Below are 25,027 nucleotides of genomic sequence, written 5' to 3'. Positions count from 1 at the left end.
ATCAATTGTAAATAATGTAAAGAATATAAAATACGTAGATCAACAAAAAGCTTGTTTGAACAGAAATGTTTTTAACTGCTTTTTAAAAGAATCCACAGAGCAACTAAGGTGTGTTGCTTATGAAATCCATGAAGTGCTACAGAGAAAATTACATTTTATTTATGTAATTAACACATTTTGAACTCTTAAAGAAATATAACAAAAGGAAAGACACCCAGCTGAACTAAAATGATCCAGCGAACAAAAACTGCTGTGAGCCGCCATCCTTATATCGCCTTTGGGCTTTTGGAGCCTTGGCCTGGCTTTTAAAAAATAATTGGGAAAAAAAGCACTATGCTGCTAAAAAAGGAAAAATAGATATTTGCAAAATTCTGCCTAAATATGTATTTTACCTGGTTAATGTGTGTGGCGGGGCATGGTCTGCAGTGCCGCTGCAGGGGAGTCGGACACACCTGAGCAGCACGCGCAATCACACCTCGCTGCCTTAAAGTCTGTGCTCTCTCTGCTGTTGTGTTGGTGTGTGTCGGGCTGTGAGCTGAAAAGCTACAGCCGGCTGTATGCGTACAGCAACCGTGTGTGAAAAGTGGTCAATAAAGAGATGTTGAAAAGCGTGTTCATGCAAACATCGTCGGGTCTGCCGTGATATGTTTACAATGAGACTTCTGGTCCCGAACCTCTGCGCACAGCGTCTGCAAATCGGGGCTTTCATCTTTACGCAGGACTGTAAGCTGTCATCTGTGAGGCATGAGCGGTGTTTGTTTGTAACATAGTTCACGGTGGAGAACAGCTGCTGACATAATGTGGATCCGAAGGTCCATAATTGGCCTACCTGGGGTTGAAAGTCTCGATAAATGCACGGCGTTTAGGCGGGTACACCGGCATCTACGAATGTGACGCTTATTTTGAGCGATGAAAAAATAATAAGATATAATTTTATTTTTACATTTCAAAATCACAATAATCTTCCAATTTAGAACTACAAGTTTAAAAAAAAAGAACTAAACACAAATAAAATGCACTTCAGCTAAATACTTCTAATCTATTTTCCCAAACCACCCGGAGCCGCAAAATAAAGACTAAAGAGCCGCATGCGGTTGCCGACCCCTGAGCTAGGGTCACATTTATCCTGTTGTATAGAATTTTTACCTATGACCTTAAAGGAAATCTTTTAACAGAAATCCAAATGCATAAGCAATACATAAACTGAATTATAAAAGGTAACATCTTCTAGTTTCTGCTACTTTATTTGTTTAGCACATAGCTTCAGTGCAACATGTCCTTAGCACTTTCCTCATTAGCCCTTAAATCGTGATGCCAATGATAATATAGTCTTTCAAAAAGGGATAATGGAAATGTCATGAGATTCAGTTTTATTTAAAAAAGAAAAAAAAACTTCATTATTATAAGGTTACATGAAAGTCATCCTGACATTCATGGGGAACAAAAATGTCTGGAGGCAATTCACTTCCAATCGAGTGGACATCTGTTGAAAATAAAGCCTTTTGTTACGTGATTTACTTTTTGGTTGGTCACTCAAATTATCCCAAATTTCCCCAGGTAAGACCCCCAAATATCTAAATCATACTGTTATCTCCACTGCAGCAGCTGGCTTTAAGTGCCTTGCTTTATGGCACTTTGGTGACACTTGATGGTAGCTAGACTCTAATTAACCTCTTTCACACAAATGTTCTCGCTTGACCCAAGAACAAAACTTAAGATTATTTCTCCAACCTTTAGCTACCTTCACCCCAGCTGTCACTTGGGTTGAGACAACCCACGCCGCTCTGAAGTTCTTTAATTCCTCTCAGTCCCTGCTGCCCTTCATCAGCCTGCCAATATTACAGAAGGTCATCTGGATGGTCTCTGCGTTAATATCTAAGTTTTACTGGAGTTTTGTCCCACCCTATTCATTACCAAGCTCAAAGAAAACACTTCTCTGAACAATGAGGCCGCCACCAATAATATAATATCATTGCTTTGGCTTCACTGGGCCAAATGAAAGCTCTTTTCTTATGCTGTTAATGAAAGCAGATGATGACAAGAGTATGTGTTCGGCCCAGCTTGCTTCTTGCTCGTAGGCTGATGCAAGTTGACACGATGACAGTTTAACATCAAAACAGTGTGAAGAGATCAAGAGAGACACAACAACTCGAAGGTTTATTTTGAGTTTGTTTATAGGAGCACTAAAGGAGTTGCTCCTTCCAAAAGCAAATTCTCTTATCTTCCATAAGCCTCAGATCTATTGAACTGAGATATATTGGACAGGTTTTATTTTATACTAATTCCTCCCCTTTTTTTAACCAGCATATAAAGACTAAAGCTTTTATGGTTTTTCTACTTTGCAATGACAGCTGCTTTGTAATGTGAATCACACACCTCACACTGTATGTGTGCCAGTCTGACTCTCCACTCCTGTGTCAGCCTGCCTTTTTAGCCTGCATAGGACATAACCATGCTTACAGTATGTAGGTGGCGGTGTATTACATGACCAAAGGCAGTGACAGACTTGTGATCTCCCTCTCACAACAGGTAGCGCAAAAAAGCAGGCAGCCCCGTTCCTGATAAACATCCACTTTCGGGTCAACAACAGAAAGTCATTTAGCCTTCCTCCTCTAGTACAACGCCCCCGTTTTAGAGTCAGCCTGAGACCTGATCCCAAAGCTGAAAGGGGAGAGGAGAGATAAGCGCAGGAAAAGCTGGACACAAGGGAGGAACAGAAAAAGAGTGTAAAGCAAAGTGATGGCCTTTGGTACTTAAAGGCAGGGAGAAATGTCAGATGGACGGAGTGGGATCAAGTCGGATTGAAGAGAAACTCAAGTCCAAGAAAAATACAGAGGATGCCACTGCCCCTGCTGACCCTCCACCCAACCGCTAAAGGGAAAGTGCCTCGACAAACCGTTAACATGTTCCAGGTGGATTTTCCAAAGAGCTCTCAGTCATACATTACTGCTTCAGCAGGATATGTGGACACCAGCAAGCTAAAAGTAAGTGAGCTGAGCTCAGGCTGATTCCCATTAGACCTCAATCTTTGTAGCGCAAATGGATCTTGACATAGATACAGGGGGTTGGTGATGGGAAATAAAACCACCCTAAGGCAGAAGCTGAGACTGTAGAGCTTTGGGGTGTGAAAAAGAACCATGGTGCTGGAATTAATTGACTCTACTGGTAACATCCATCATCATGCTTCATAGCATTATCCAGAGAAATACAGAGTATCACTTAGTGTCACAAGTTTACTTCAAGGAGATCCACAGAGAACAGAGTCTTCCCCAAACTCTACCATTTTTGATTTTAATTATATGTACCTAGGTTTTAAGGTTTCTGCCATTAACCCATCCTATAGGGGGCAGCTTAGTGAAAAGAAGTATTTAAAAGCAAAAGAAATAATAGCCCGAATAGTAAGGTACTTTTGAAGAGACGCTTCACCACCAAGTCTCAGAAAGGATTTGCAACATTTTTGTAGAACACACAAGACCCGTGTCTCCAGAGGAAACTGTGCAAAACCTAATAAATTGCCTTAAGCATCAGTTGTGACTGGAGACAACAAAACAGAGAATGAAAACAGTCTGGAGGGAATAAGAAAGAAGTGAGCTACCAGCCCTCCTGTAGCCTCCTCATCTCTGCTCGATGCTATATTAGCTACTACAAGCATAACAGAGCTGAATCTCTGACCTGTTAGCAAGAACACTTTAACTTGGTGAAGAAACTATGTTTCTTTGTTTCTCCTGAATGCATTTTACTCATTTCTTAAGCTAACAGTATGATGGTTTTGGAGGAATGCCATGCTATAAATTGCTTTACTGCTTTTTAAATAAAGCCATATCCATGTCACTCAGACCAAACATGAAGCCTCACATTACTTGCAAGGGTTTTTGGACCATTTTGCAATCCCCACATGTTCATGCCTAAACGCCAATGAGAGACTTTGTATTGAATTGTTCAAGTGTGGTCGGAATAAGACTCTTCAAAAAGAAGAAAAACTAGATGGTGCTGGGAAATTGATGAAGATGCAACCACTAGCTGGTGGTACAGTGGCATTTATTCATTGATTCAAGACTTTCGTAGCTTGTTAATGAGAAAGAAAAGCAATATTGTGATTGCTTCCCTTTTGTCAGAGGGGGTTAGACTCTCTAGGAATTCAACTGTGGCTTTTATAAAGGCTGTTGTGACCATTATCCCAATAAGTCCTCTGAATTTAAAGCTAGAACGTGTCATTTTTAACTCCCCTAGATCCTAATCAGTCCATTAAGGTCCATTCCGGTAACAGAAGTTCAGTACTGATCCCTTTAAGGCACAAACCACAAGGGTACAGCTAAGAAATCCCTGTCGAGCATATAATAGAGGCTCGTCATCCAGTAACTGAAGTAAATCTGTTTTCTGATCTGATGACCCAGTGACTATGGTAGGGCCCATTTAAACACCTAATTTTTCAAGTGCTGTCTGTGAATCAAAAACTGGAATTGCACATTTCTTGTGCTGCCAATGTTTTGTTGGATCATCCATCCACCTCAATCTCCTCCATCTGAGGACTGTCACTTCTCCTTTGCTTCCAAAAGAAAAGATTTTTAATTTATAACACCACTAGAGAACTTATCACTTGAAGAGGAGCATTTGTCATTTGGGGGCATTTGCTAAACCAGCTGATACTGATTGTTTTTCTCAGTTTGACAGCCTCTAGCACCCACAGCTCCACTCTGGACACTTGTCATTTTCTTCCCAAGAAATGCTCTTCAAACCCAAACAACAAAGTGTTTGGTTAGTACACATGATTTATAATGTTCAAATAGTAATTTACTCAAATCCAAATGGAAATATTCTAAAAATCTGAGTTACTTTATCTCCAATATTCAATTTTGAAAAGCAGTTTTAAACGCTCCCTTTTCAACAGGGCCAAAAATGTTAGCCGTAAGATAACGATTGTGTTAATTCCTATAATTCTTGTATTGTAAAGTTCTTTGTGTCCAAAGTTGCTTAAATGTCATCTGACCATCAGAAGATACGCAGCTGAGTAAATATATTGTAGAGAGTAGACTCCCATCAGGCTATTTACTCCCAAGTGTCTCCTTGGTCAGAGGGCATGTAGGGCCATTTGACTGATTACACGTCTGGGTCGGGGCTTTAAGTCAGGCCTCTTCAGTCTGCGGGAAACACCTTTAATCACATTAGATTGAAGTTGCCGCGTGTAGCATTTTAACCTCAATCACCAGCACATTAATTTGAACACATCAGCATAATTACCATAAACAAACAAGGCTCTCACCGAGCAGACTGTCACCTCTTATATATACTGTATTGTACTTTGTGTTGATGCGGTGGAAAGCCTGCCAGAGTGCTGCATAGCTCAAATCATGAACACCCTGATTTTTGTAAACAATACCAACTTTTAATCCGTTTCAACTATTTCAACTGCATAATTTCAGTCTCACTTGTCAGAACACATATATGTTTTTTGGGGGGTGGCTTTGATCTCTAATCTTTTTGTAGCATTTCTGGCTATTTAAAAGAAAATATACCGATAGAATACAAACAGCCTTTTCTATGATGGGATGCAAATCTGGTTTTGAGGCAAAAATGTCAGAAAGAGTTATCGTTTGTTTCACAAATTTTATTATCAGTTGAAGAGCAACAAGATGGTAATCACAAAAAAGCCAAGTTCAAGGCTTCAGTAACAACAAAACCATCATGGCATCATCCTGGGAAACAACATTGCCTGTTATACAAGCTACAGCCTCAAGGGCTGAAAGACTGAGCCAAGGTAGAACTGTCGAGACTCTGCAGTCGCCCTGATGGACAATTGAGGCTGGCTCCAAAAGTGATTCGATCAATAAATTCACAAGCTTAGGCCTCAGTCACAGAGGCATACAGGCTGATCGGGGGCCTTAAGTGCTTCAGTCAGGTAAATATCAAGCTTACAGCCTCAGCATATATACATTTTTGCAACTCATCCATTTGGAGTTTGTTTAGCCTTAAGATTAGGTGTGATAAGACAGGCAGCTGTAGCCCATAGCTGGCTGCTAGCCATCACGTTGGTTAATTTGAGTCTTTGAACTGGACCTGTATGCATAGGTTCAGTTTGGTCAGTGCAAGTCATTTATTTAACACTAGCACACTGCAAAAACTCAAAATCTTTTATCAATCTTTTAATCTTGAACCTATAAAATTTTCACTTGTTCCGTTGGCAGATTTTTTCACTTAATACAAGATATTTTTCCTTGAAATAAGTGAAAAAAATCTGCCAGTAGAAGAAGTGAAAATTTTCTAGTTTCAAGATTCACTGTCTTAAAACAAGTTCATATATCTTAATGAAATATTACTCTTTAGCTATTCTGACTAGAAATAAGACAAATATACTTGGTAAGATTTTGAGTTTTTGCAGCATTGCACACTATATGATTTCAGCTCACTAACCAACCTAGCATTACATGATAAATGTGCACTCCATTCTATCATGCAATTGCACTAAATGTAAGCAAAGAAACAAGAACCAATAACAACAAAAACCACATGGCTGCAATCATATGTTAAAGTCTACGCTAACAATAAGCCATGGGTCACTAAAAGCTTCAAATCCTGTTTAAGGAAAAAGAGACAGGCCTTTAAAGAGGGGGCTGTTACTGATTTTCAGACAGCCACCAAGGAACTGAAAATCGAGATCTTGAAGGCAAAACAGAGCTACAAAAACCTTCTTGAAGGCAAATTTGCTGCAAAAAATTTTGGGTCTGCCTGGACTTGTATGAAAACCATGGCAGGGTTTCAAAATCCCCAGAGCAGCAGTCAGATCATTTTAGATGGTTTTAATTCAGACAGAGATTTTGCAAACGCTTTAAATATGTTTTATGCTCGTTTTAGTTCTTCTGATTTTAGCGAGGATATTTTGGAACTGAAACAGAAACTGAGAGATACTCAGCACTTTATCATTGAACTCCGTGATGTCAAAAAGGCCTTTCATACAGTCAATGTGAACAAGAGCCAGGGTCCTGATAATATTAGTGGCCGCCTAATTAAATCTTGTGCTGACGAACTTAGTCCTATATTTCAGGTTATTTTTAATAAATCCTTGCAAACACAACATGTGCCCTCTCTTTGGAAAGAAGCAGTCGTGGTTTCTGTCCCTAAATCTAGTCGTCCAAAAATTCTAAATGACTTCAGGCCTGTTGCCCTCACTTCAGTTGTAATGAAAGTCTTTGAAAAAATCATCAGAAATGTGATTATGAAAGAGACTGAACATCATCTGGATCCAATGCAGTTTGCATATAGGCCCAACAGAGGAGTGGAGGACGCAGTTTTGATTTTATTAAATCTGATTCTTAAACATGTAGAGAGTAAAGGGACTTTTGCAAGACTTCTTTTCATTGATTTTTCTTCGGCTTTTAATACAATACAGCCCCATATTTAATTAAAAGACTTTTAGAACAGTTTGAAATCAGGAAAAACCTGGTGGGCTGGATTTTAGATTTTTTAACTGACAGGTCACAAAGAGTGAGAATAAATGGGATTCTGTCTGACCCAGTGTTCTCCTCCACAGGTTCTCCTCAAGGGTGCGTCTTATCGCCCTTATTGTTCATTCTCTATACAAACATGTGTCAGAGCAGATATGAAAACAGGGTCATTATTAAATATGCAGATGACTCTGTTATTGTCAGCTTACTGAAAGAGGGTGAAACTAACCACGGTCCAGTCATTGATGACTTTGTTCAGTGGTGTGAGGAGTCTTATCTCCAGCTGAACATATCTAAAACAAAAGATATGGTTGTTGATTTTAGGAAACAACAAAATGGGCACGGAGTCACTTTAATTAAAGGTCAGAAAATAGAGCAAGTACAATCATATAAATATCTTGGGACCATAATCAATGAAAAACTGAACTTTGATCAAAATTGTAAATCAGTTTGTAAAAAGGGTCACCAGCACCTTTATTGTCTTAGGAAACTTGCTCATTTCCACATTGACCAAAAAATTTTAACTTTGTTTTATCGTTCTTTTATTAAGTCTGTTTTATCCTTTTGTTTGGTGGCATGGTTTGGTCAGACCTCTGTCACAGAGAAAAACTCTCTAAATCAGATAGTGAGATGGTCCAGTCGTCTGATAGGTGAGCCACAGTCTTGTTTAGCCTCCCTGTACTCCAAGCAGGTACAGAGGATGGCTTTATCAATCCTTAAAAATGGTTCCCATCCGCTAAGGGGTGAATTTCAGCTTCTTCCCTCAGGACGGAGGTTTCTATTTCCGAGATGCAGGACAAAGCGTTATAAAAATAGCTTTGTCCCTGTTGCTGTCACTGAATTAAATAAGAACTGTTTTTGATTCGAAATATTAAAATTACTATATATGTGCCACAGTAAGGTTTATATCTTTACTAGGTATGTGTGGTTTTTTTTTTGTTTTGTTTTGTTTTTTAAAGGGATGCCAAATGCTGTCATTTTTTCTGTAAAGCAAATTTACCTTGCCATCACTCCACAGATACTGCCCTGTGTATGTTAGTGGAAAACTTGAAGAGCTTGCTGGACAAGAGTCCTTGTGTTGGAGCTGTATTTTTAGATCTAAAGAAGGCTTTTGACTCTGTAAACCATCAGATATTGTTGTCCAGATTGACTCAGTTTAATATCTCCAGTCAGGCTCTTCAGTGGTTTGCCTCATATCTCTCACACAGGAAACAGTGTGTGGTGTTAGACGGGGTTAAATCTCCATATTTAGACTGTGATACAGGGGTTCCTCAAGGATCTGTTCTTGGGCCCTTATTGTTCTCTCTTTTTATCAATAACTTACCTGAAGTCTGTCCAAATATATGTGTGTGTATAAATGTATGCGGATGATGCAGTTATATATACGCAAGCAAATAGTGTCCAGCAGGTGGCAAAAGATCTTACAGCTGCTTTAGCATTAATGCATAGCTGGCTGGAGGACTGATGCTTAATGTTGAACACCTCAAAAACTGTCTGCATGTATTTTTCAAAACGCCCCTTAAACTTGAAGCAGTCAAACATATTCCTGGATGGAGCAGAGCTTGAATTAGCTCCAGAATTTAAATATCTTGGGGTCATTGTAGACCCAACATTATCCTTCAAGAGTCACATAAATAAAGTGTCCCAGGTACTTAAATTTAATAATCAAAATTTTAATCATATATGTAACAATTTAAATATGAATGTTGCAAAAACATATTTTTACTCAATGATCATCTCTCATATGGACTATTGTTTGGCGTCCTGGTCACTTGCTTGTCCAACAACACTTAAAACTATTGAAAACATTTATAAAAGAAGTTTAAAACTACTTGACAAAAAACCGACTTCCCACCACCACTGTCATGTGTTAAAAAAACATAAATTACTGAACTTCAATAACTTAGTGAAACTTAAAAGAGTGTGTTTAATATATAAAGTCTTACACTCCCTTGCTCCACCACCACTAAAGCAGTTCATTAGGCATAAAGAAAGCTCAGACAGGACCACTCGAGCTACAATCCGAGGAGACTTGTTTATACCCCATAGACAGACAGCATTTGGGCAGAACGTCCTTTCTGTTAAGGGTGGCCATCTGTGGAACAGTCTTCCTCAACCCATTAGAGAATGCTCTACACTCAATTTGTTTAAGGCAAAGGTTAAAAACTGGTTATGGACAAATCAATTGTGAGATCATGTATGAGTTGTATAGTTTTAATGTTTTATTTGGGAACAGAATGGTGTTTATGTGTAAGTTTGGTGATGGAGTTTTTATTATGAATGAATGATGAATTTTTATGAATTATTATGGCTATTTTTTTATGTTTAAGGACAACAGATGGAAATTAGCCTTTGGCTATAATCTGGCATGTTTACATTCATGTAATTTTTTTTTTTTTACATTTATGTTCATTGACATGCACTGTCCTAAATAAATAAAATATGGGTATAAATAAAGTTACCTTGACCTTACCTTGATAACGCTGACAAAGTGTGCATTCCAATAGGAGATGCTACATCCATCTTTTATTTACAACTTTTGATCAAGAAAGATTCATAAATACAATGCTGAGGTTTATTTCCAGAAAACAAATAAAATTCAGTATCTTTTAGTTTTTCAGTTCAAAGAGAGAAAGCTATAGTCTCAGTCACAGTGAAAACCCATGCAGTCCTGTGACCCGGCCACTGATCCTCCACTGGTACTTCTCCGTACTATTTATAGACACACCAAGCTGTGGTCTGTTCCACCTGGCTTACCCCTCGACACAAAACAAAGGTCAGTGTCTGGTATTTGTTAACATATTGTGGCAACAGCCAGTACCAACCAGACATGTATGACAGTTTTATACCAGCTGTCATGTGTTTGAAACCTCATGAACAAAACCAGAAAATCTGTTCTTTCTTGCTGCTGTGATCACACCGCTGAGATTATTTTGCACTCGCGTTGATGTGTCGGTTTTATATTTGCTTTCTACAGGCATATGCACTGGAGCTTTCTCACTTCTTTGCGGCGGCACTTTGTTTTCCGTTTGTAGATGCGAGACACCGTGTGGTTCAGGAATCACCCAGTTGCTATGGCATCATGTAGCGCCAATTTCCCCAGAATGAATTAATCTATGCAAAGACAACCCGCGACCTTGATTTGAAATAGCAGCCAAATAAAAAAGAAAGGGAGGAAAGGCACTGTCAGAGCGCGTGCCGTTTTATTGAGAACGTACTGTTTTCAGCGTCTGATCAGATAGTGGGATCTAAGGTATGAGGAGAAGAGTTTTTCATTTACCTAGTTGAGCACTTAAATCTAATGAGCAGCGAAGAAGAGAAAGTCTAGACGAGCACTAGACCAGAGGAGGTAGCTGGAAATAGATGGGAGCAACTCGTCTCTATGGAAACCACAGGCAAAAACAGTGGCACACACACACACACACACACACACCACCACCACCACCACCACAAAAGACATGTAGGAGAGAAGAGGATGAAAGAGACCGAGAAGAGAGAGGGGAGAGGAAGGGTGAGGTGCGGTGTGGAAAGAAAAGAGGGGAGGGAGAGGGAAAAATGGCGAGCCCATGACAATGATGTGTATGTGTCACAGCAGTCGATATCGATGCCCCCGGTGGGCATTACTGTCACTGGACTCATCTCTCTTAAAAAGAATTGATTTCATGTCGCCAAGCGAACACAGTGGTCTCCCTTAAGACACCATGTGGAGTAATTACTCCACGGTGCCACTAATGACACAATAACACACAGTTAAAAGTTACCTCCAGACAAACCTACACAAACAGCTATGGAAATAAGGATGACAAAGGGCATCCTATCAGAATTTCAGAATCTTCTTGCATCCTGCTCATCAGCCTTCGCAACAAGAATGAAGATCTGGAAATCTCAGCAGAGAACTGGAAACACTGTAACTGATCGATGCAAACGTAACTCCTGCAAAGTTAAATTGTTGTAATGAAAATACACTCAGAGCTACTTTGTTATTAGGTACACCTTGCTAGAACCCTTTTTGCCATCTTAAATACCTTAAGTCTTCATGGCATAGACTTACAAAGCAGATTTATACCCATATGACATGATGGGTTTGCAGTTTGTCAGATCCGGCACAAATCTTTGGTTCCGCCACATCTCAAAGCGGCTGTTTGGGATTAAGACCTGGTAACTGTCGTGGTAATTTGTGTATGATGAACTCATTGTCATGTTCAAGAAGCCAATCTGAGAGAAAATTATTTTTAGTGAAGTTGCAAGCAGGCAATAGAAAATGCACACATGAGAAGGAATGGTCGTGATTGACAACAACACTCCAGATGAAACCATGCTTCATGTTAGGACCCTACTTTAAAATGTCACAACAGAAATAAAGAATCATCAGACCAGTCAATGATTTCCTCCCCAGTCTTTTAATGTGGAGTTTTGATGAGTTACTCGCATCAACATGATTGGGTGAATAAGGCTTGTAGTAAAAACCGTTCTGACAGCTCAGAGTAGAAAAGAGCTATAAAAGCACTAGTCCATTTACTATTTTAGTTACTGCTGCTTTTTATGCAGCTCAAAGCTGTTTGAGCAACAAACATGCTGATGCCAGAGAATGAATAAGCCTGCAGCTCATTGGATATTTTCTGCAAAACCCTAAAGATGGTTGTATGGGAAGATCCCAATAGATTGTTGGTTGGAGACTTGTCTGAGTATTTCAGTAACTGCCAAAATCACAACAATCACAGCATTTTACTGTGTTTGGCAGAAACACTAGACCTAGAAGCTAGATCTACTTTGTAGACAGAAGAACTCAAATGTAATAGAAATGAACAGACATTATTATTACATTGGCCTCGCAGTCTTTTAAATAGCAAATAGCTAACAGGACTGAAAGACAAATAAAGGGTGTTAGGAAGGTTTTTGGAATTCCATGGTGGATGTTAATCTCTTGGAAGGTCAGATAGAATAGGCCTTTTGTTTTGCTGTAGTTTTTTTTTTTAATGATTGCTCTAATTGCCCATTTTTTTAATTGGATGGACTTTTTGACATTTTTACTGTGAGGAATATTATTACATAAAATAAATCAACACAATTAGTTAAATACAACCATTATACAATTCTGAACATGGCTGTTATTACTATTTTTTAAGAGCTTGGTTACCTCCCAAAGTAACGTGCTCTCCAGTTACAGTGATTATGCACAAGCTTTTAGCAGGTGATTGGCAGTTATTGCCCGACATGGCTATTACACATCTTCAATTCAGTGTGAGGGGGTTTTTTTGCTGTAGGGGTCAAGCTAATGCAAACGTTCCAGCCTCATTTCCATCACTCATCACTGTCATTAAAAGAAAAGTGGACTGATAAGAGCTCTGCCTCTCCAGAGGCCGACTAATGACCACATTCTGTACATCAGTCAGGATGTTAACTGTCAGCATGACGCGGCCTCTCACTATAACAGTCAGGAATAAATCTCAGTGGAGAATGCCGCTTTAGCATTTCGCTATTACATAATCACAGACTCCAATTTCTTCTAAAGAAAAATTAATTGTTAGACACAGTTAACTAGACATGTGAAATGATAGAAGGCTAAAGTAGTAGATGGTGTGTTAAAATTTAAAGAGGAAATCTTTATCTCCTAATTGAATTTTAAAGTAGCATGTTATTAACTATTGTCTGTTTTAATTTGGTTTAAAAAAAGGAGGTCATAGTTTTTGTATTACTACATTTGATTAAATCCAGAAACCAGAGTCTAAAATGTCCCCAATCTAAAGACTGAGGTTTTTTCACTACTTTGTTTTTTCCAAATTAACTTTTTATTTAACCATACAGACTTTGTGTTTAAATTTTGACTTCTTCATAATCATTTTGACTCATAGGTCTTATCTCCTTAGACACTGACTGATGTCAACATTCCTATGATATGGGTTTCCACCACAGCATTAAATCCAGCAGTAATATTGATTGAGATTAATGCCATCACATTTTGCTACAACTTAATTGTTAACGCATAAGTATCTTGTGAATAGTCATTATTTTTGTCCAGTAACCTGTATATTTATTTGACAGACACTGTGGCTGTTAAGTAATATCCCGGTTGTAACCATGTTTTTATATAATATAGAAGAGAGCCTAATTATTTATGTCCATTTTTGATTCATTATCCATGTTGCTGTATATCTGCACAGGTGTGTCTTTGATGTCTTTACATAACAGAGAGTGTCTGTCAGTTCTCTGATCTCTGGTGATCTGATCTCAGGCATTATTAATGTGTTATGGCTGTAGTGACCACACAACAGTATATTATTATTAGAATTTGTAGAATTACAGTTTACACTTCAGACCTTAATGAGACACGTGGTGCCACTGTGGACCTGTGCTAGCAAAGATTAGCAAGCTCTGGTCAGGCTACACAAAGACAGGCACTCATTATGCTCAGCATTGCACAAATATGCCGATGTTTTCACTCAACAGCAGCATTATGTTCTCTGCCACTGCTGCTGTTATATAACTGAAAGTGGCAGCTATTTTTATGTTTTTTGTGGTTCAGTGGGTCAATAGCTCAAAAACTAATTTGAATTTCAGGGGGAAAACATTATAACAGACTGTTGAAAAAAATGCCTGCTTTTGACAGGTTTTTAAAAAACTTTTTACCAGTCAATAGTTAACACTTTATAGAACCCCCAAGGTTGTATGGCCTAAAACCTATCGTATATTTATCACAACAAAATCAAAGAAAGCTTTTTAAAAATCTTATTCCATATTTCCAAAACTTCTCTTTGTGAATGTTCAGGTCCCACTACTTTCCCCATCTCTAGTAGTTTCTTGTTAATTTGAGGAATTTGAAAACGAAGAGCAGCTATTATTTTTAACATTTACACAACATTTACATTGCTGTAACTGTTAGCCATGTGACAGGCTGGCGACCTGTCCAGGGTGTGCCCTGCCTCTAGATACACTAGTAAGGATACACTAGCAGATACAGTAAGCAGAAGATGGATGGATAAAAGTGAGTTTTCAAATTGTCCAGTCATAAAAATATGAAGCAACTACACCATATTAGTCATAGCCTATGTCTCCTTGTGCCTTATTGTGTTAGCACTGATGTATACAGAAAAATGGCTAATCTTAGTCTCTTTAGATATGGGTTCAAATTCCCAAAGTAGGTAAGGTTGTGGGGGGACAGATTTTTCTATTTTAACTGCATTAACAAAATGGCCAAAAAGAAATAAATAATGACATTTCCAGAAGAAGGTTGTTATTGTTTTAATAAAACTTAAATTTTAAATATTTAATGAGCTGCTTTTATATAGTGTTTACTGCTGTTATCTGACACAGTTGGCCCTCATATTGCTAATTTAGCATATACTTCAAAATAAAAGACTTTATTTTTAGTTGTTTTAGTAGTTGTTTTAAAAGAAAAATGGAATTCTTCCAAAAAACATAAATGTGTAATATACGGAGATGCTACAATGGCCAAAGTGCAAACGCATATGGAGGAAAATGCAGGGGTCATAAGAGGTAACCCTGTGCTTAATACGGGGACTTGGTATCACCAGGCCAATCCCACTTTGAGACCCAATCAGGACAGAGTCCCATATGATACAAGAGAGATCAGTGCTCTCAGATACCTACTGCAGGACATCCTGAACAGGCAGCACTTGTGTTATACCAGACTGGTATCTGCAAACAGCAGGACTTCAGACTCTAAGACTCAGCTGGATTGGCTTTACATGCAGCCAGGAGCAGCTGGAAGAGGCTGCTCCTCTCATAAGTCCAAGTCTAAAACAGTGGAGAACGTCAAATGTGGATACTGAAGAGAACAACACAGCTAACACAGAAAATAATCATACAACTGCTAAACCAGACAAGATTATCTAAGACCTGCAGGAAGAAAGAAGTGCTGCAGAGCTGTGTGTGCAGTCTTCAACCTAAACCACTGAGGCTTCACACACAGACAGGCTGATCTGCTCATCCAGGGAAGGAGCAGTGACACCTCAAAGAGCAGCAGAGGTTCAGCTGTGAAGTTACTGAGCTTAAAAGTTAAGCTCTGCACCAATGAGACCCTTCTTTGAAAAAAATAAAAAATTAAAAGCCACTGAATTTGGACCAAGAACTGCATAGAACCAAAGCCTCATACTTTTAAGTATGAGGCTTTCTTTACATAAAGTCATGGAGGAGCAAAAACAGGAAAGCAGCAACATCACGGATGAGCTTTCAAAAGAAGAGGCAAAGAAGACTTTGCATCTGCAGGAGACTCTGCAATGAAAGCAAGAGAACAAAACCATTATCACCATCATCACTGGCCCAACTCAAAGCCCGAACTAAGATTATGTCAGAGAGAAAAGTCCAAAAGGAAGTAGCAACCATGGCTAATTAAGTCATTCACTTCACTGACCTCAACACAGTCATTAAAATGATGATTATATACAACTACAAAGCTTTTTAGACTTGGGTTTACGCTCCGGATTAAGTTCAGATGCAACTTTTGGTTTAGGTTTGGGTAGGAGAAGCTGTTTTTTTCCTGACCTGAAGTAAAGTGTTTCCAGTGTCTGAACACAACTGTGAAAAGTGCAGAGTTTTTGATGGGAAAACATTGTCAGTGAACACATCACTGATATAATCAATGATAATGTATTTGAGAACATATTTGCTGTTTGCTGTTGAGCTGTTTCTTCAACAGCAAACACCGAAAACTGATATTTGGTTGTTTATAAAGAGATTGGACTACATCAGAACAGTTCAGCTTTGGCTGAATGAGTGAATTATTGGATATGACCAATAAAAAAGCATAAAAATAAAATATCAGAATAGTGATGAGTCATTTTGGTACAAAAGGTAAACAGGATAGAAAGAAATGTTAAAAAAATAATGTAGAATTTAAATAAACTGTACTTTTTGCTATGTTTTTATTTTTCGTAGTTGTTTTCTTAAATATACTGTATTCCCCATGCAAACAAGGTATCTGCAAGGAATCTCCATGTGTGTCACTCTTCTTTGGCCATCTTAACAACTATTTATCCGATTGGTCCCGAATCACATTCCTTTGCAGATATACAGGAATAACAAACACAGGAATGTGCTTGCTGAGTTGTGGCTGCACTACTTGCACCACTCCAGAGACAACTCAGGATCCGCCTCATAAGCCTCTGTGTAATAGAAGTGCTTAACCCACAGATCTCTTTTTGAAACATCATTTTGATCATAAGTGGAACGAGAGAGAATAAAAAGAAAAATTACATTGAATCATTTGATAATTACGACCGCTCTGCTGCACCACCCTCAAAACGTATCCCGCTGTGGGTGTTTAATAGAAAGGATTGATGCAAGACTGGGGACATCTACCCAGAATACCCCATATGCATTATCAATAGCGATTAATAAAGTGCTGCTCACATGTTACATAATCACTGACATCCACATGGGTCATCCTACTGCTGACCAGCAATTCATCGTGCATGCTTTGTGAAGTGACTCTCCTTCCTATCCTCATGCTTCTGTTACTTTTGCAGGAATCACCACAGTGCTGACCATGACCACGCTGAGCACAGTGGCCAGAAACTCTATTCCTAGAGTGTCCTACGTAACCGCCATGGACCTGTTTGTCACCGTCTGCTTCATGTTTGTCTTCGCTGCCATGATTGAGTACGCCATGCTCAACTACTACTCCTACAGTATACGCAGACCTCCCCCAAAGAAGAGAATGGTAAGCCTGTGGTGAGTGTATGAGTAATGAGTAGCAAAAAGGAGGACCACGTGCATCAAACTTGCATTCTTTCTAACAACCACCAGGGAGCGACTTATTGTTTGCAAAAAGGAGTGTGATTATATAGAAGGCTATGAGAAAACAGGCCTATGTTTCACTTGATTTATGAGCTCTGTAAGCACTTTTTCAGTAGGTTTATGGTCTCAATCACTCGCTTGAAGTCTTATTCAATCCAACCTGAGGTTCATTTTGTAAATTATGGTCCCATTTAGAGTAAAACAGACAATAAACCAGGGTATGTTAGGGGACAGCTATATTGTGATGGACTTGACACTAGGATTAGGATTAGGATTCAACTGTATTGTCATTGCACATGTATAAATACAGGGTAACAAAATATATACTACTGTATGAGAATGCAGTGCTCTTTGTGTGGTAGCAGCCAAAATCCCAAACTTAAGACCACTGTTTCCCAACCACTGTATGTGCTGCGAAATGATCATGTGTGCCGTCGAAGATTAACTGGTTCCACCTGATTAGTACTCTAAACCAGCGATCCCCAACCCACGGGCCACGGGCCACGGACCAGTACCGGTCCGTGAGTCGTTTGGTACCGGGCCATGAGAGTTGAGGTGGGTGTGAAATTTATGGTTTTCAGGGTTTTTATCATTTTTTATTGTGATTTTTTTTTTATCTTTTTTATCGTTAACTTGGTTTCCCAGGGTCTTTTCCTGTGTTATGAATAAATCTTCTTTTTTTTGGTACTGGCACTGGTTTTATTTTGTTGTTTTTATCCGCAACACCTTAAAGGCCAGTCCGTGAAAATATTTTCGGACATAAACCGGTCCGTGGCGCAAAAAAAGGTTGGGGACCGCTGGTCTAAGGCAGAACAATTACATTCTCTTCCACTAGAGGGCAGTTGAACTACACTTCCACAAGAACTGGGTAGCCAATTGCCATTAAAACAGACGAAGATGAAGAAGAAATGACATAATAGTCATGCTGTGAGACGACACAGTGCGTAATAGCAATAACTAAATATTTGAAAAGAAAAAGTAGTCAATTTGACCTGGGTCCTGGAGAAAACTCCGACCCAGATGAAGGCCCTAGCATGAGTAGTGGTCAGAAGAAAGCAACAAGGTATACTGGGGACAAACCGAGCCAATTCCACTATACCTGGTGCGTGGGGGAAAAATATCAATAAGTTTTTTGTGACATTTTTTTTTTGGTGGTGTGCCATGTCATTTTTCTAATGTGAATTATGTGCCGTGGCTCTACAGGGTTGGGAAACTCTGCTTAACACTATAAAATGGTACCTGAAGCCAAAGAGGCTAGGTCCAGCCTTATGAACAATAGCAAGAGAAGAAGGGATTCCGAGAAGAACAGAAACCCACAAACAAATAAAGACAGACTACAGACCAGAGCTGGACTGCGACAATAAAATCAGCCCTGGCAGTTTCAGTCCAGACACACCACCATGATCGCTCTTACACACACATTATGTATATATTTCATTTTGTTTGATTATTGGTATTAAAACAGGTTTTAATCAGGTTGGTACAATTGTTGTTGGGTTAGGATAGTTGGTTTGCACAACAGCATGTGATAATTAAAAGCTCAAGTTTAGCTATTGCAGTGGCTCAATTTTACTTTACCTGAATCATTGAATCTCTCCCTTCCTAATTATGTCCCTCCATATATTTTCTTACAGCCTTCTTCTTCTTCTTCTTCTACTTGTCACCTTTCTCCACCTCTTCCTCACTCTGTTGTTAGGACTCCTACCCCTGCACATCTCCACAGTTTCCATCTTGTCATAAGTAGAAAAAAGGTGACCAGACTATATTTTTATCAGTTTGTTTCCCTTTTAAATCTCTGTTTTCATTGTAACCTTTTACAAAGTTGTTGCCTATTTGGAACACCCAAATGGAAAAGCTTTGAAAAAAAAAAAACTGTAATGCCAAATTCATGCACGAAACACGAAACCCTAGCAGGTTGCTGACGACCCGGTGGGTGTAAAGTGATTAAGGTGTCTGAAGAGGAAAGAACGCGACTGAATACTTTCTTTCACTGTCTTCGCTGTAATCACACCAACCTTCAAAAACTGATATTGATTCGATCCATAGGGTGCCCATATATATATATATATATATATATATACACACAATATCTACCCAGGAGTTTGACATGTCTGTATTAGCACATGTGTGCAGCTGAATGCATTTCTTTTCTACCCGCCACTCCTGTATGAGAGCCTACCACTCTGTGTGGGCGTTCTCAAGGCTGCACCTGCCGCGAATGCTTTAATGGCGTCTGCGCACATCTACTAAGACTGAGTCAGCCACTGTTGCTGTCATTTCCCTCTCTCCAGATCCCCTCCCTATTCATTATTTTCTCCCAGTGTAGAGGAGTTCTGCTGAATGTGTCTCAGGGCTAAAACACACTGCCAGCTCAGGCTGAATAATTAAGTTGTGTTACATACAGTCCCCTCCTCTGAATCTCTGACTCTTCACTGTATTCTGGCCCACTCTGTCTGTGGGGAAGCCCCCCCCCCTCCCAAATCACTACCATTCGTGTCCTTCCCTTGTACTGCCCACTCCGTCAAATCTCTTACTCCACACGACACATCTAACGATTCCTCTCTCTCGCCTACCACCCTTCCTTCAACAGAGTAGTGGAGGACGGGAAACCATTTAAAAATGATTTTAACCCAATTAGTTGGTCTCGCATGATTTCATAAACATCAGGGAGAAAGTCATGTAACAAATTTTCTCAGGAGGTACTTATTTGGCAATGGGGTCTCAAAAATTCTTTCTACAGCTGCATTATGTGAAAGATGAAAAAATAACAAAACATAATTCTTAGCCATTTGTACTTTTGTAAATCAGCTTGTTTGGTTTACAATATGATTGAACACTGTCATTAATTTCAACATCCCAGAAATCCTTGTGCTGTTAGAAATTGATTACACAAAATGTTATTGTTGGTACTGGTTTATTTTTTTGTTATAACTGATAACAGCAGAAATATGAGTTTTTAAGCACTCAAACACATCGATAAATATATGCCATGGCTTTGTGTCTTTATAATCTTTCTATTTTGGAGAAATGATAAATCATACAGAGTGTGGTAATTTACTGAAGGCACAATTTCTCCTTTAATACTTTAATGAAATATAGTGCAATACAACAAAAAGGTCACTGCTTGAAAATATTAGCAATCATCTGAACAATGGAGCTTTTTATGAAGTGGTAGTGCTCGAGACTTCTTGTTATGTCGTGCAACTAGCTTATTAGCAGTGTTGGTCAAGTTACTTGAAAAAAGTAATCAGTAATTAATTACTGATTACTTCCCCAAAAAAGTAATCCCGTTACTTTACTGATTACTTATTTTCAAAAGTAATTAATTACTTAGTTACTTAGTTACTTAGTTACTTTTTAAAAACATGATTTACAACCTGAATAGGCGATAAAGCGATAGATCTTTCAGCCCAATTCTACTTTTTCTACATAATCCATCATACAAAATGTAATCAAATGGAAAAGTCTCTTTTTAAAACTTGTTTTGTTAGTTTTAATCTTTTAACTTTATGCATGAAGCAAAATTTTAATTATATGCACCATTCTGTGACTGGAAGAAATTAGTTTAACATTTAAACCTATTTTCTGCACATTCCAGCACATACATACATACACACACACACACACACACACACACACACACACACACATATATATATATATATATATATATATATATATATATACATATATACATACATACATACATACATATATATATATATATATATATATATATATATATATATATATACATATACATATATATACATGTGTGTGTTTACACTCACTCTTTCAGATGCAAGTAAAACACAGCAGAAAATAAATAAAGTCAAGACTAGCGGTCCTTTTGCTCTATTTTCACCTGTAAAGCAGGAGTAGGGTAGGCGGAGGGTTATCCTGGTGCAGGTGTGCCGCAGCGGTCAGTGGAAGGATACGGCAGTTTCTCTGTGAGTTTCCCATTACGTCGTAGCGCACTCGGTGCTTGCTTGGAAGTTTAGGGGGTTTTTTTTCGCTGTAGAAAGAAGTTTTCTTCCCACGCACAACGGACACTAATGTTTTTGTCACTTTTTACGGAATCAAACTCAAAATAAGGTCAGTACGTCCACGCTTTAAACGCTGCACGCTCATACTCTCTCCCGCACTCGATATATGATCCATTGTTGATCTGCACACAGCTGTTGTCACACACGTAGCACTCGCTTATGTCACTGTCATGAGACATTCTCGCAAGAAAATCACGGTTTTAGTAACGCAGTAACGCAGCGTTCCTACGGGAAAGTAACGGTAATCTAATTACCGTTTTTGCAATAGTAATCCCTTACTTTACTCGTTACTTGAAAAAAGTAATCGGATTACAGTAACGCGTTACAAGTAACGCGTTACTGCCCATCTCTGCTTATTAGGCTAATGATGATAATATATGTCAGTATCTGCATCGTTTTACTATAGTTGGTGACCTACAAAGAAGTAGCCCAGGCTCGTGGCAAAATGTGAAATAGTTTTGAACCTAAAGTATTTAAGTGGAAAGAAGAATGTAATTTTAGCATTCGTTTTTGCAATTTTTAGCATAAAGACATAAAATTACTAACATTCACTAACCACCTAAAAGAAAAAGAAAGGCTTGCAACATAGCTAGATATGTGTAATGCTACAGTTACAGGTGGTTGGAGCCCACAGCCCAACCAAAATTATTGTAACTTTATGCAATGAACTTATAATCTTGGGTGACAAGGTTTGCAAATACTTGCAGTTAGCTGTTGTCTTCTAAGTATGTTTGGTGCCTCAAGACAATGATAAAATGGCAATAAGGTCAAGTTGGCAGTTACAAGAAAGTATCTGTTTATCACAAATTTGTTGCTGTCTGTATACTCAGAAATCAACATTAAACAGAAAGTCACATTTACTACTTCTTCAGAGTCCAGCTGATAGCTCATAGATTTGAAAAAGATATTCAGAAATCTCTCCACATATAGTGACATAGTTGCTAGTGGACAAACTTTTAACAGAAAAATAACACAGGAGCTTGGCAACCTGTGGACTGGGCTAACCACAGTCTATTAATGCACTTAACATTCATCAGCATAGACTGACCAACTGATTGCAGCATGTTGACAATCTGTATATGTTTATACATTAGTAGTCAATTATATGCAAACCTTTGCCATTCTGTCAGTCTTAGTCTGACTGTGATTGTGTGGAGACAGGTTGTCTCCCACCAGGCAACCTGTGCAATTGCATTTTGATTAAAATTTGGCTGCCGCAACTACTTGCAGTTGGTCACTGAATGTGAAAAATTGTAATCACTAGGTAACCATCAGTTTTGCTTATTGCAAAGACACTGCCATCCTACTTTTATATTAGTGTCAAAAAATGTCTTCAAGTACCTCTAAAATGTCTCTGAATTATGGAGTTGTGTGACCCCGCCCCCCAAAAATGATGTAAGCTAGATCACAAATTGGCTGTTGATGTTGGACCTGGACTAGCACTGAGATTAGAAGCCGAACATCAGGTACACTTGTTGACTAACTAAAGCCTAAGATTGCTAGCTGCATTGATGATCTGGACTTTCTATGCCTAGCTGTGGCTTGTAATTTTGATGTGACAGTCATTGCTTGGGGAATAGATTACGTAAGTCTTAATTAATTCACCTATTCTCTCTCTCCGTTTTTATCCTAGGCCTACTCGTCTTTCAACATGGGTCCCACCCCTCGGCCTATGATGCCCATGGGCAACTCCTTGTTCTGGCATGACTATGACGACAGTTGTCTGCACGAGTGCCTGGATGGAAAGGACTGCAAGAGCTTCTTCTGCTGCTATGAGGAGTGTAAAGAAGGCGGCTGGAGGAAAGGACGGATCCACGTCAACATCCGTGAGCTGGATGCCTACTCCCGGGTTTTCTTCCCCACCTCGTTCTTGCTCTTTAACATTGTGTACTGGGTCAGCTACCTCTACCTCTAGTCTGTCTCAAGCCGTGATGTGTGGGCACTGCTGAAACAGCCCGCGGCACTTTGCACCACGGCTTGTGATTTGAGGTCAGTGCTAAACGTAGGGGAAGAAATGAGGTGGATCTGCTGTGTGGGACTTGTGAGGGACATGCTGCCTCTGGAGTGATATGACGTATTCAAAAATACATGTGTGCTCGGGTGCACAGTGTAAAGGCCATGATACTTTGAGCAGTGCCACTCCACCGTGAATAAATCGCTCAGCAGTAGAATAACAAGCCGCCAGCATTAACTTGAATGGATGAGTCCCACTTATGACTCTCTCAGAAACCAAACAACAGACAGCTGTGACTTCAGAGACATTTGGGAACAGGGGTTGCAGAGCTGACTCTTGGTCGTGGAGATGGCGAAGCACCCATAGTGCCTTCTTTAGAAAGGGTGCGGCACCGAGAGAAGCAGCTTCAGAGTTCCCTTCATTATCTTTATTACCTCATCCATCACACCGCCGCATGCTGAGCTGTTTAGTCTTTGATGAAACAAACCCAGAACACAGTTCTCACCACTGGAGATGTTTAAAAACCAACGCTCACCATTCATTTCGTAGCACATTAGTTTTAGTTGTACCCTAGAATTTGTTCCCTTTTTGAGCATAGTTGTTTTCTTGTTCTTCTTCTTATTGGAACTTGTTGTTCTTTCACAGCAGGTCACATCAGCTGTTACTTGTTAAATATGGGTTCAAGCCAGGGGCAGTGGTTGTATGGTAAAATCTTATTTATTGAGTCAGTGACTGTTTTGTTGAACATGACTATTTTGTTTGAACATGCCGTTTACAGTACATGCCAAGAAGATTTGGGAGTTTTTAATGAATGCTGGGCTATATTCGCACACAACAACTATATAAAAACTGCATAATGTCTGCAGACTGATCTAAAACTACCTGGGCATATTTTGTATGTTGCAGTAAACAGATTGGGGTTGGAGTACTGCTGCTTTTTTCCAAGAACACATCAGTTTAAAACAAAGGATTTTTTTTCTTACTTAAATAGACTTTGAGATTTTTAATATAATTTATGCATTACTTATGCTTAAAGGAAAAATTGGATATTTCCAAAATTGTACTTTATATTCTCAAATAATGGTCTTTATTTAGCTCTTTATTTAGTTTACTGGTAGAAGACTTCATTCGGGGCTTGTAGGTTTATTTTAGAGAGAGGTTTTAATTCCAAATGTATCGTTATTCTAGTAAAAGCAAAATGAATTTAATGCATTTACCTTTTGTCTATATAGGTTCTATGTATATAATTTATAACTGAAATAGAGTAACAAAATATTAACTGGCCTTTTTCCCTGAATGACATTATCCCTCCTTATTTTTATTATCCAACAATTTACTTGTGCTTCTTTCAGGAACACTTACTTTAGAGAATGAATAGCATGGCTTTCTTTGCCAAGAGTTCATTAAGGAGATTAATTAATGCCTGAATGTGAAATTAGCAGCCAGTAGCTAGCAAGCCTGATACAAACATTGAAACTTGGGAGAAGCATCCAGATCTGCCTAAAGGGATATCTGCCAGGACCTGTAAAACTTACAGTTTTTGGACTTGTAAATTCTTTGGCAACTAAAGACATAAGTTAGCACTTTTACTCTTAAGGTTAAACAGTAACTAGTTAGCGAGTTTTACGTAGAGCTATTAAACAAACTTTAGTCTTTTTGTTTTTTTCTGATTTGACAGTTGTTAAATACAGTTTAACATTTGGCATACCGAAATGAGAATATACACTGTATATAAAAGCTAGCCAAGGGCCACTATGATTGGTTCAAGTTCAATGTTGAACACAGTTCTCATCCCCCCCACCCCACCCCCCCACAAGCCACTTAAACCCTGA

At 38.9% G+C, this 25,027-nt stretch overlaps 1 protein-coding gene across 1 annotated transcript in view; it reads left to right on the top strand.

The window, feature by feature from the left end:
* The window catches only part of LOC102784646 (gamma-aminobutyric acid receptor subunit gamma-3-like), a 152,818-nt gene extending 128,045 nt beyond the window's left edge, over positions 1 to 24,773 (top strand). Inside the window, exons 9-10 of the mRNA XM_087836313.1 lie at positions 16,925 to 17,118; positions 22,875 to 24,773. Of these exons, the coding sequence (XP_087692439.1) occupies positions 16,925 to 17,118; positions 22,875 to 23,156 (476 nt within the window). The 3' untranslated portion in view covers positions 23,157 to 24,773. The remainder of the gene's footprint in view (positions 1 to 16,924; positions 17,119 to 22,874) is intronic.
* Positions 24,774 to 25,027: the final 254 nt, after the last annotated feature.

This window comes from Neolamprologus brichardi, chromosome 23 (assembly GCF_056152115.1).
Source record: "Neolamprologus brichardi isolate AB-2024 chromosome 23, ASM5615211v1, whole genome shotgun sequence".
In the NCBI taxonomy this organism is placed as follows: domain Eukaryota; kingdom Metazoa; phylum Chordata; class Actinopteri; order Cichliformes; family Cichlidae; genus Neolamprologus; species Neolamprologus brichardi.
This window is presented reverse-complemented; position numbering and strand designations above follow the sequence as displayed.